The sequence below is a fragment of the Balearica regulorum genome, chromosome 1 (assembly GCF_011004875.1).
Source record: "Balearica regulorum gibbericeps isolate bBalReg1 chromosome 1, bBalReg1.pri, whole genome shotgun sequence".
Taxonomy (NCBI): domain Eukaryota; kingdom Metazoa; phylum Chordata; class Aves; order Gruiformes; family Gruidae; genus Balearica; species Balearica regulorum.
Genome location: NC_046184.1, coordinates 188,445,806 through 188,458,057, shown reverse-complemented (window position 1 = coordinate 188,458,057; position 12,252 = coordinate 188,445,806). Strand labels below are relative to the sequence as shown.

The 12,252-nt window shown below is 37.8% G+C and overlaps 1 protein-coding gene across 1 annotated transcript in view; it reads left to right on the top strand.

Annotated features, from left to right (window-relative positions):
- KPNA3 (karyopherin subunit alpha 3) overlaps positions 1–10,536 on the top strand; it is a 53,178-nt gene extending 42,642 nt beyond the window's left edge. The window contains exons 11-17 of the mRNA XM_075741879.1: positions 935–1,066; positions 2,234–2,362; positions 3,928–4,032; positions 4,168–4,239; positions 4,343–4,505; positions 5,443–5,537; positions 7,943–10,536. Coding sequence (XP_075597994.1) covers positions 935–1,066; positions 2,234–2,362; positions 3,928–4,032; positions 4,168–4,239; positions 4,343–4,505; positions 5,443–5,537; positions 7,943–8,041 — 795 coding nt within the window. The 3' untranslated portion in view covers positions 8,042–10,536. The remainder of the gene's footprint in view (positions 1–934; positions 1,067–2,233; positions 2,363–3,927; positions 4,033–4,167; positions 4,240–4,342; positions 4,506–5,442; positions 5,538–7,942) is intronic.
- The last annotated feature ends 1,716 nt before the right edge of the window (positions 10,537–12,252 follow it).

The following is a 12,252-nucleotide window of genomic DNA, read 5'->3' as shown; positions in this document are numbered from 1 at the left end:
GTTTTAAAAGTAGAGTAGATCTAGGTACCTCAACAGATGATGTCCTCAGTGGGGTCCAGATTTCTCTTCCCTGCAGTTCATCTCTGAGTGATGGGATATCCTTCTTTCTGCTAGCTTTGGTTCTGCTTCAGATACTACTTTTCAATCAGTGTAACTTTTGTACCTTTCTTTTTGTGAGGGCTCTCAAATCATCCTTATCAAGTCATCAGTGACTTAGTCTTTGTTTTCTTTAAGATATTTAAGATTGCCCCGCATGATAGTAATTTCTCTGTGGGTTTTCGCTTTGCTTGAACAGTTGCCACGTTACAATAGTTGCTAGTCCTTTAGTTGGTATAAAAATTCCTTTCCTTTAGTGTGGATTTTAATCTTAATATGAAGGCAAAAAAAGGCATACATCCAGAACAGTTTGCAGTTTCACTTCAGAACTGTGGTATGGAGCAGAAATGCTAAGATAGATGGGTTAGAGACTAAGGTAACTTAGGTATTCCGTAATGAAAAGATAGCACAGCTAACAAATTATAGCAGTTCTAGGAGGCTGGGTTGGTATTTTCGTCAGAAAATTACTAGCACAACTACTTATCTGACTGAGCTGGTTGTCTATCTTTGAAATGCAAATCAAGCCCAACAGTTTATCTTTGTGAGATGGTGTATGCTGTCACTTTATGCACCAAAATGATATATTTAATTATTTTTTTTTTGTGAGAAGACATACAGAAGTTATTACTATGGAACAAATGGCCCCAATTTTCATAGTTGTACGTTATAATCTAACATTTTACTAATTAGGTCTCATTGTAACATTTGAGTTTTTCCTGTACCTAAATTGCATGCTTCCCCCCCCCCCCCGCAACATGTGGAATGTTGATCACTACATTAAGACTGTTATATGGATTTTACTGTTCAATGTGTAAACCATGTTCTTTCCAATTTGTAGATTCTTGTGGACACTGTTTGGGCTTTGTCCTACTTAACAGATGGTGGAAACGAACAGATACAAATGGTGATTGATTCAGGAGTTGTACCTTTTCTAGTTCCCCTTCTGAGTCATCAGGAGGTTAAAGTTCAAGTAAGTCTGGTTCAGTTGCTATTGAATAGTCCTTTGTAAGCTATTTTCTAAAAAAATGTGCCTTAGAGTATTTATTACAGTGGAGTACTGAGATATAGCATTTATTGCTATAGTTGTTGCAGGTAAAACTGAATAAAAAATGTTGCCTACACTGGGGAAAAAAGATGATTAAAACAAAAGAAAACTCAAACAAACCCATTCTAATATAGTTTTAAAGTAAAGTGACAGGTTAAACATTAAGTGTGATTACCAGGAGTGCCTTCCTTTTGTTGTCCTAAAATATTTAATGACAACAGATTTCACGTTTTCCAGAATTCAAGTTATACGCACTCTTTTCTGTTGCTGCATGCATGGTTGTGCATATTCTGTCTGAATAGCTCATGGAAATCAATTCATATTTTGGAACTTTTTGAATGTTAAAATATTTGTAGATGCTGAGTCCTTTTAGTAAAGTAAATTTCTAATTAGCTGCAAAAGGTAGGTTAACTGAGCTTGTTTGATTAATTTCAAAGACAAGGGGAAACTAAAAGTTAGTTAATTTGTGCTTGTTTTTTATAAACCAGCCATTGTAATTTGGAGCTTTTTTATGTATCTGTGCATTTGTCGTGTTTGTTTAGTATGTACTTTGGATGAGACTTGGCTGTCTTGAAATTTGTCATACCAGTTCACTTGATGAAAAGGAGTCTCTCCGGTATTCTGTCACTTGTAAAGCATTTAGTAACCAATACATAAAGATAGAAAGTCCATTTCTGAAAGTCAGCTGAGAGTCAATAAGAAGAAAAGTAGTCGTGTGTTTTTTAATTCTGTAGTGGAGAGCTGAATGGAAAAGTAAGCAACCTTGGCAGATGTAGTCAAAGCCTAGAAACAGTTAATGTTAACTGTGACTCGGATCAGATACATAATGAATTAGCTCTTCTATTGTTTTAATATTTAATTTCTAATCTTTGCACTTTTTGAGTTGAGCTGCAGTGCATCTATTCAGTAAAATGCTGTACTGTGTGTTTCTGTCTTGATGAAACAGTACCCATTTTTAGGATGTAGCACAGAGGATGAAGTGCTAAATTGTATTTCGTAAAGAGATGTCTTAAAATGATCTTTGTTTTAGCATAAGTAACAGCAATGTCTTTAACATGCAATTTTTTTTTCCTTCCCACTTTGGATATTCAGACAGCAGCACTGAGAGCAGTAGGCAACATAGTAACTGGTACTGATGAACAGACACAAGTTGTTCTCAATTGCGATGTTTTGTCTTATTTCCCAAATCTCCTGACGCATCCAAAAGAGAAGATAAATAAGGTATGATTTGTTTTTTCCAAACTTAATGTTTTTGTTTAAGAAATAAAACAGTCCTCTGTAGCATATTACAGAAGAATTTATTACAGCTATTATTTCTGGCATGTGAGCAATTTTGTATGAAGACATAGCCTTTGAGGCTGGTGCTTAATTAGGGCTAAAGCCAAACAGGCTTAATGAGGATCCATGCATTGGTGTTGATGCCTAGTGCTTTTTGGGAGAACTGATGGGTTTTGCTTTGGAGTGTGATACTTTTTTTATGTTTGCAAAGTAACTGGCTAACTTGCATTATAGTTTTTCATAATTAAAAAGTGTTACTTTTGGTTGAGTCCACTGAGTTGAGTAAGGTCGATTGAGTTTTTCTACTGCGCCTTTTCATAGTGGAGTTTGTTCTCTTGTCCATCTTACCTAGAGACTACCACTGTCTTTTTCTGAAAACTGTCCCTGCATTTCCTCTCCTTCCTCTTGGCAGAGGTAACTTCACTGCTGCAAGGACTGGATGGAATAGGGGGAATTGAAAGAAAGTGACCAATGCCCTCTTCCAGAGCTGTATTTCGTTTTTTATATTTTTTTAATCCTTGTGCCATCTTCCACTGCAAAGATAGGGCTGGCTGAGGAGGAGGCTTTTTTGTTTAGCTTACGTGATTCTCCCACTTAGTGTACCATTGAGGGGAAATCTATTTGTGAGAAATCTCTGTTTCTTCAGGCCCTGTCAACTTCAAGAGCTCTGAAGAAGTTATCTTTGACAGTTCAAACTGCTGTGATTTGTTTCTGCTTGCCCTTCTAGCTCTTACAAAAGAATGATGAAGAGCTCTCTTTGAATTCCCAGAAAGGAATTATTTTTGTGTAAGGGGAGTCTAGAAACGCTTTGAGTTTTAAGTGTATATTGTGAGGGGCAAATACAAATAAAAGCAAGACACACATCCCTGGAGACTGGAACCTGTTATGTTTTTTTCCTGCAGTACTTCACAATTGGCTGCTTGCCACATATGTTTGTCTTTTACTTAACATTGGAGCCCAAGATGTTCTGGATTGCCTTTACAAGTGTCCCCCTTTGAACCAGGAATTTGTAACTGCCAGCAGGTAGCTGTTAGCTATGCCCATGAACCACCTGAAGGAGATAACTGTTTAGGTAAAGTCTCAGGACTGAGTGTCCTGTCTGATATAAGGTTATATGAGGTTTTACCAGTTTTCCTATTTTCTTTACAAAACTGATTAAAAGTTTAAAACACGGCTGCGACTCCAGCAATGCAAAGTGGCTATAAGGTTTAAGTCTATATTACTCCCTATGTATGGACACACTCCTTGTGTAAGTAATACTCTGGTCCTGTGAATTAATCGCATCAATTTTACATTGATCCCCTGCATGTTTGGCTTTCACAGTGCAATAAGAGTTTGTGTGCTAGAACTGCTATTGGGGAGGAAACCCAGAGGTTCTGTTTAGTGATAGGTCATGGTACAATTTTAGGTTTTGAGGTTGTTTTGTTTTGTTTAGTTTGGTGGTTGTTTTTTTTATCTGTTGACTAGTTTTTAAAGGTATTTTGCTTTCTTGTTTTGACCAATTGTAGGAAGCAGTTTGGTTCCTTTCCAATATCACAGCAGGAAACCAGCAACAAGTTCAGGCTGTAATAGATGCTGGGCTAATCCCTATGATCATACACCAGCTGGCTAAGGTCAGTCAAACTATCAGCTATGCAAGTTGTCATCCTCTTTTTATAAATCTGACATGAGGAGTCTGTGATTTTTAATAATAATCTTGACAGATGTTTCCATGCAGATTTTAATGAGCTATTAATTTTATTTTTCAGGGGGACTTTGGAACACAAAAGGAGGCTGCTTGGGCAATTAGCAATTTGACAATAAGTGGGAGAAAAGATCAGGTATGTGTAGGGGGATTTCAGATTGTCACTAAAACCTTGCAGATGCAGCCATTTGTAAGAAGCACAATGTTGAAAGCACTTTTTTTTTTCCTTCATTATTCAGGTTGAATACCTTGTACAGCAAAATGTAATCCCACCATTCTGCAATTTACTCTCAGTAAAGGATTCTCAAGTGGTACAGGTGGTGCTGGATGGTCTGAAGAACATCCTGATAATGGCTGGTGATGAGGCTAGCACAATAGCTGAAATTATAGAAGAGTGTGGAGGTAAGTGTTTATTAGGCTTTTAAAAAAATTAATTTGTTGGATATTATTCTGCCTTCCCCTTGTTGCTGTTGATATGTACTATAGCGTTTTTTTACCCTAGGCTATTTGAATTAGCAAGTGAGACTTTCGTAATGAGATAAACTACTTTTTTTTGGTTTTTAGTTTGGTTTAGGGATTGTCGTGTTGAAGGAGCTTTCTGTAGCTTAGGTATCTTTTAGGTTTAAATGAGAATTGTGCTTCTTTTCATTTGATTATTGCATATACTTTATTCTGTGGTAAAACACACAATTCTTGATTTAGTTTATTGCCTTGGAAGCAGTTGTTAGGATCATAATTTCATTACAGATCAAAGCTGGATGAGGAGTCAGGCTTTGGGACATTGCAATCCAAGTTTTAACACATGCTAATTAATGTATTATAGTAAGATAGCAGTAAAGGGATGTTTGAGAACTTACTATACTGGAAGTTTTCCCCTTGTATTGTACCATATCCAGTTTGAAAATGGAATTAGGGTTTTAAGCAGCTCTTGGTGTGAGACTATCGCCATGTTGTTTGAAACTCGTATGCAACGCACAAATGAAGCCATATCCTTTGGGTGATACACAGAAAGCACAATGACTGGAACAAAAACTATGGAGCAGCTTATGTATGTACTACATACTATATATGTAATTTTATCGAAAAAGAGAGAAGTTTCTATCATTTCTTCTTCACAAAATGTGATATTCCATGGCATGCAAAGGTTCATAAGTTACTTTTTTTTTTCCATCTTAGAGGCAAAGATAGTAGTTGTGTTAATATTTGCAAACTGAGCTACATCTTTTCTAGTATGTTTCAATAGTAATGTTTCATTATTTTTCTTAGTTAATTTTTTTTCAAAATAGTAATTCACTTCAGTTTAAACTTACAAAACTCTTCTCCATTTTCTTTTATCCAGGGTTAGAGAAAATTGAAGCCTTGCAACAGCATGAGAATGAAGACATTTATAAACTAGCATTTGAAATCATAGATCAGTATTTCTCTGGTGATGATGTAAGTATGCTAAAGATTGAAGAGTGTATGCACTGTGCTGTTAGATTAGTAAGTACATTGTCATTGTTCCTCAGTTCCAATTGTCATGAACATAGGTTATCTGGGAATGCAGTTTTCCTGCTCCTTTTTCAGTACAGCTTCCCCTAATTGAAAGTCTTTGAAGAGTTTCTCACTACCAAGAATTTTCTTTAGCAACATCAAGATGACTACTCTGGTTTTGACTAATAAATCGATGACGCTGACCTAATTTTGTCACACTGACATGTAAATTAACATGTAATTACTTGTGATTAGAATCTAAACAGTTCTCTGGCTCCCCTTTTTACTTTCTCATACATCAGTCTTTGGAGTGGGGGGTGGTTCCTTATTTTCAGATAGATCACTGTATTTCAGTTCTGTAGTTGCTCAGTCTGGATTCTGCATTGAAGAGAATCATCAAAACTAAGACTTTTTGCAACTGATTCATCCAGACCATCTGATATTTTTGTTGCAGCCTGATTAGGTATTTTGATCCTTTGGGTTCTAGCTCTTTCTGCTACTGGTTGCTTGTGAGTGCATCAGAAGCACTTCAACGAGCAATTTGAAGACATAGTAATTACCTTCTCTAGGCCATCCAGGGTGTCTGTAGTTCTGCAGCCTGGTAGAACTATATCTTCAATTCTTCTCTTAAATTGAATTCTCTAACTTTAAGACTTGTTAATTTTCAATTCATGGGTCCATCATGTGATTGTGAAGTTAGTCACCAGAAGTTAAGATCTGTGAAAAGTTCTCTCTGCTTGTAATGATTCTGTGAGCAGTGTCTAATAGTCTCCATAGTGACTCTGAGACTTCTGTAGCTAACTGAAGGGCACAGCCTAGTTGGTGCGGGTGGAAAAATACCCTTTTTGAGGTTAGTACTCTCTTCTGTGCGTTTACTTTTTACATAAACTAATGTAATTTAATCTATGCCTAATTTGATGAATTTACTGCCTTTACCCTGGAGCAACACTTCAGATTATTGTTTATACTGTTACAAGGTTTTCTGGGGCTTCTGAAATTTGAAATTGTAGAAATTCCATGATTGGGAGATAGGAGTTAAAACATAAAACCAGACAAATTTTCAGGCAGTAACTAAGTAGGAAAATAACCCTTGTCATTTGAGGACTGGTGCAAAAGGAAAAAAGAAAAACACACACACCCCCCAAAAAAAAAAAATCCAAATTGCCCTAGGGAGACAAGAGACTGGTTATGTTAGCCTGCTTGGCAGTGTTAAGATTGACTGCCCAGGAGTATTCCTGCCTTCTGTTACTTCAGGATCTGTATTCTCACAAGATGTTGCTGGCTACTAGATATGCCTAGTCCCATCTGCTCCTTTGAGCCCTATAAAGTGCACATGTACTTTAGGACCAGCACTAATGGCTTCCTGACTTTAGTTTATTGTGTGAAAGGCATGTGAACTTGGGTACTACAAAGTAACTTCACCTCTGCTGAAGGCAGATGTGCTAATTTATCAACTCACAAACATTTTGCAAAGCATTCTGAAAACAGATTCAATCTTCATGTGGGCATGATGTGCCCCACTCTTTCCTCTGAGGATTGTTGCTGTTACCAAAGGCCTTAATCGCTCCCTCCAATTTAGGAGGATTACCTCACCCAAAGTAAAGAGAAACAGACATTTTAGGTGAGTCAGTTCTGACATCCACACTGCTCCCAAGGCCAGATCTCAGAAAGCTATTTAGTCCCCACGCACAAGGGCTCTTACCTGCTTCCGAATGACACACAATTTGAAACGAGGCATGTGGTTCCTGCAGACGGGTTTGTAGAGGCGATGCGTCCAGTGAATAGATGCAGCTGATGGTTTGGAGGAGGATGGGTGGGGTTTGAAGTTGTGCATATTGATGCTACTGACCATGTTATTTGCTGTTCCTAGAAAAAAAAAAAAATCAGACTGCACTTATGAGAACCATATAAAACTGCTCTGAATTGAGTAATTCTAAATCCTTCAGATTTTGATAGGAGATACTGACTACTCTTTTAAGCTTTATATAAGTGTTTCTATCAGCTGCTGAAAGAAAATGGGAGAAAGTACAATACTAATTTTGGAAGTTCCAACTAGTGATTAGCCAGCTCCAGAAGTACTGAAAATTGGCGTTGAAAATTAAATCGCACAGCTAAAATAGCAACTGCTTTGTCCAAGCAGCAACCCAGTCTCTAACCATTTCAATTTTCTGTTTCTCTAATGGTATTAGAGCAGAGTTCATGTGTTGTTCTTTTTAAATATATTTGAGGAATTGAAAAAATTGATCAATTTTATTGCAATAATATTTAAAAAAGAAGAACAGTTGAACAATTGTGAACCTCTTCTAGGTGTACCCAGTTGCGTGGGGAATTGGTGTCTCATGCGCTTTTGTTGTTGTATTTTATAGATTGATGAAGATCCCAGTCTCATTCCTGAAGCCACTCAAGGAGGTACTTACAACTTTGACCCAACGGCCAACCTTCAAACGAAAGAATTTAATTTTTAAGTTCAAAAAAGTGCAGCTTCTCTGTCCCACACCAGTATGAAGCACCACCAGATGGCTACCAAGTGAAGAAACAAAAGGCTCCAAGACACACATGCCTCTTCGTTTTGATGCTTCTAAAGCAAGCCATGTATCGGTCACTTTGCAGTTGCCAAACGTCACTATCACATGGACTGTAAATGCATATGCATGATCTCTTAAACTGTTTCAGAATTCTTTTTAACAGTCCCAACTACCTTTATTTGCCTTTTTCCTGGTGCCACATGCTGACAACCGCAATCTGCAGTTTTGTTAAGAATATTCCATAGTGGTGGCACATTGGCTTTCCACGGAAAAGTAGCTTCTTTGGAAAATGGTGCGCTGTGGATCAAGACACTTTGGTATGATGCGTACATTTTGGAAGACTTTACAGGGGCCCAGTTTGCTCTGAGCCTCCATCATCGTCCTCCACAAACATATTTTCATATACTTTATGTGGAAGAATAGATTCAAAAATACAAGCCAAATGAATTTCATTGGTGAAACTGAAATAAAAGTAACTTAAAAAAAAAAACAAAAAACAAACACTTGGCAATTGATTAAACACTTAAGTTTAAAACAAACAAAAAAACTACTTCATCTATCAGTAATTGATGTGTGTTCATTAACTGCCTCAGAAACCAGGGTTGGAGAATGAACTGTAGATTTGGACTGGTAAAGCTTTTGCCATTATACCTAATTTTTGAGAACAGCGAGCCCTATTTGACCACTCACTTCAGCCTGTGTGTTCCTGCTGTTTTGAAGTAATCAAATGCTGTGCATGGTATTTTACCTGAGCTACAACCTGTTATGGACTTGAACTTCTGTTTAAGCTGAAAGCAAGAGTCCCAGACTGTAGAGAAAAAAAAATTTCTGTCCAAAAATATATTAGTTAAAAAGAATCTTGCTTTCAACTTTCAGTAGTCAATATATTTTGTTTTAAATTGATAATTGGATATGGTTGATTTATATTGGGTTTAAACTGTGGAGCTTTCATGTTTACTGTAATTTAGTCTTAAACTATTTTTTACTTAGTAACCAGTGCTTATGATGATGTGGTTGGCAACAAACCAGCAACTACTTAGAAGCGTCATAAAAGCTTCATTCTTGGAGTATTGGAAGAATAATTCAGAAATTAGTCTCAAATCTTATTCACGTGATTAAAAAAGATACAAACTGGTTGATGTGTGAGGCTGTATGGAAGCTGCCGTTATTCAGCATAAACCTGATGTGCAGCGCACATTAAATAACTTTACTTAAGGTATGTGAGGTCATTGCTTTTGGAAAATCGTCTGACCCAGTTGTTTTCAAAGGGATTTTGGTATTGCTGGGGCGCGAAGATGGATAATTTTGAAATTCTGTAAGCTATCACACAAACTGGTTTTGTTGCTGTTGTTTACTGGGTGTAATTTCCCAATGCATTGATGTGAAGGGATAGAAAAATCTAAACGAATTTAGTTATTGGATGTGGGTTGTATTTACTGTGATGAAGATAAGGCCAGATGCCATCAGAGCTTTGTGGATCAGCTGTTTTTCCACTGATGAACAACGCATAGCAGGTGTGCATTCATTAAATATATATCTGCCAAGGTGGAGCCACTTTAAAGAGTGAGTTGTCTTGTATCTCAACTGGATACAAGCGTATGTTTAAACTGCAAGATTTTTACTTGCTAGATAATCTGTTTTAATATAGTGGTTTGGCCTCTGATTATTTATAGGTTTTATAAATTTTAGAATCAATTTCTCTTTAAGGTGGCTCAGATTTTTCAACTCTTGTGCACATAAAATTGAGTTGGAAGTTCATTGTGCCTTTTTTCTTTTCCCAAAAGTTGAGTTGAAGCTTCATATGGTAACTGCATCCTATTCACACACTATAGTCTAAAATCTTGAAACTGTGTGGTGTTCGCTAAGAAAAACTAAACAATAAAAAGTCAAAGTTAGGTAAGGTCACAAAGTTTTTGTGAAATTAGAGTTCCAGCAGATGTTATTGTGAACAAATATTTCCCCCCTTCTAATTCAATTTAGTCTCCCTCTATGCCATATAGACTGACGGATACCCTGTTCAGCCTGCACTCCCTCTTATCCTAGAGATTACGTACAAATTGATACCGAAACAACAGTTTTCCACTACTGTGAAGATTTGATCCTTTTCTTGCACTCAATGCATTACATTAAAGTGAACATGGGAGAACTGGGTAAGGCAGGACAAAGCCTTTGCTCAGTTTTCTGTTGTGACCTTATCAGCTTTTGATTGGGATTGCACCATTTCATAGTTAATAAAGGAAACAAAGTATATTGCTGCACTTTTACGTTTTCAGAACAGTGTTTAAAATTGCATTGTTTTTATTATTTTTTTAAACTATCAGTTAAAATAGACTAAAACGTTCTTTCAAAGAGGCATCTAAATGTGTTCCTAATTTTGTATATGGGCTTAGGTTTTGTAACCAATAAAAAGCTGCTATCAAATACTATAAAAAAAATGCAAGACCTTATTTTGAAGATGATGAAACTGCTTAGTCTTCATGGATTGATTTAGGGGGGTTTTGTCTTTGACTCTTAGTTAGCAGAACTCCGCATCAAAGTTTGAAGTATGTTACAGGATTGAATAAAGCAAGCTAATGGCAGTCAGCTCTGAAACTTTGGATACTGTTCCCGGATGGAGTTTTATACTTTTTAAGGAGATGTTTCCCAAACGAGTACAGGAGGCCCTGGTAATGGGCTGCAGCTGATCCACAGAACTACATTAAATCGCGACTCCAGTTTAAAGCTGCGCTGCAGTGTGAAGGAACTTTCACAGTCTTTTTCTACCTCCAGAAACATCCTTTCCAGGCTCCCGCTGCTGGGCTGATTGCTGATTCAGCACTAATTTTAAGCTCGGGGTGCTGTACAAGCCGACCCTACTCCTTCTGCCGGAGTCTGGCCTTCCATGGCTCTCGTAGCTGGAGGGATGGCCGGCGTCCCTCACCTCGGGCACAAGTGACCCCATTGAGGTGCTGCTCGGGGATAGATTGGAGCCATTAGATGACTTGCATTTTCTAGCAGCTCCCTAATTAGTCCTGCTTTAATTATGTGACGACACCAGTAGAGGAAAACCTCCTGAACTGCTGGAAGGGTGCCTGCGGCTCTGCAGCTACAGCTTTGCCATCTTCGTTCCGTGTCAGTCAGGCAGGTCACCTGGAGAAGTCTCTCTCTCTCTCTCCCCTTCTCCCTGTGGGTAGGTTGATGATGAAGATGAGCTTCCAGTGCTTTATTTTAATCTTTGCAAATGCTCTTCCATGGGGATATAAAGATCTTAAAATAACCCAACCCCCGTTTCTGAAAGCAGTTGAATCTCTTTGGTTCCTTCAGATTTCAGTTGACAAAACGAAACTCTCAAATCGGGAGGGTTTTGCCACCCACTAATCGTCCAGCAGGTCCTACCTAGATGACTTGAAAGACACTACACTGGGATAAAAAATGTGTTTATTTTAAGAGACATGTCATTTAGAAGGAATAAAACCTAGAGAATACCTTAATCTTCCCTATACTTCTAAAAGTATAAACACTTTAATTTTGTTTGCTTGATCTGCTAAACAAATGAGTAAGACAACCCACTTAGAGGTATATATTTTTAATTTTTAAATCTCAGTGGACTGAATGATAATTCAGGCCCATTTTGTTATTCTAATCTGATCTATAATAATCTCTGCATTCTGAGTATGTTTCAAACTGGTCTTTTCTACCAAAGCAGCCTTGTTGCATTGTTCCCTCTATTTTGTTGCATTAAAAAAATACTCCCTTTTGTGGCATAATTATGCTTCTATTCAAACATATGTAGGACAACAAATTATGCCAAGCCATTAGAAAGCACTTTTCAAGAAGAAAACGAAATATCCAGTAGAACACCGTGATCTCCAACAGGCAAAGCCTTGGAAGGTTTTGCCGCAGGGGTTTGTCACGATTGCCACCGTCATCCCCGCGGCAGTGCAGGCAGGGTGAGCTGGAACCACCCCAGCTGCTCGGGTCTGCTTCAGGGTGGTGCGTTACTTCAGAAATCGCCTCGCGTTAAGGTGCGGAGTTGTGACCTAGAGCGGTTTTGCACTTCCAGCTGCTGCAGCAGCACAAGCAGCTTCCTTTTCAAATGCATTCACGATACAGCTTTCTTGAGCAGCGTACAAGTTTATAAAGGAACATAGGAGCTGGTTTTGGTTTTTTCC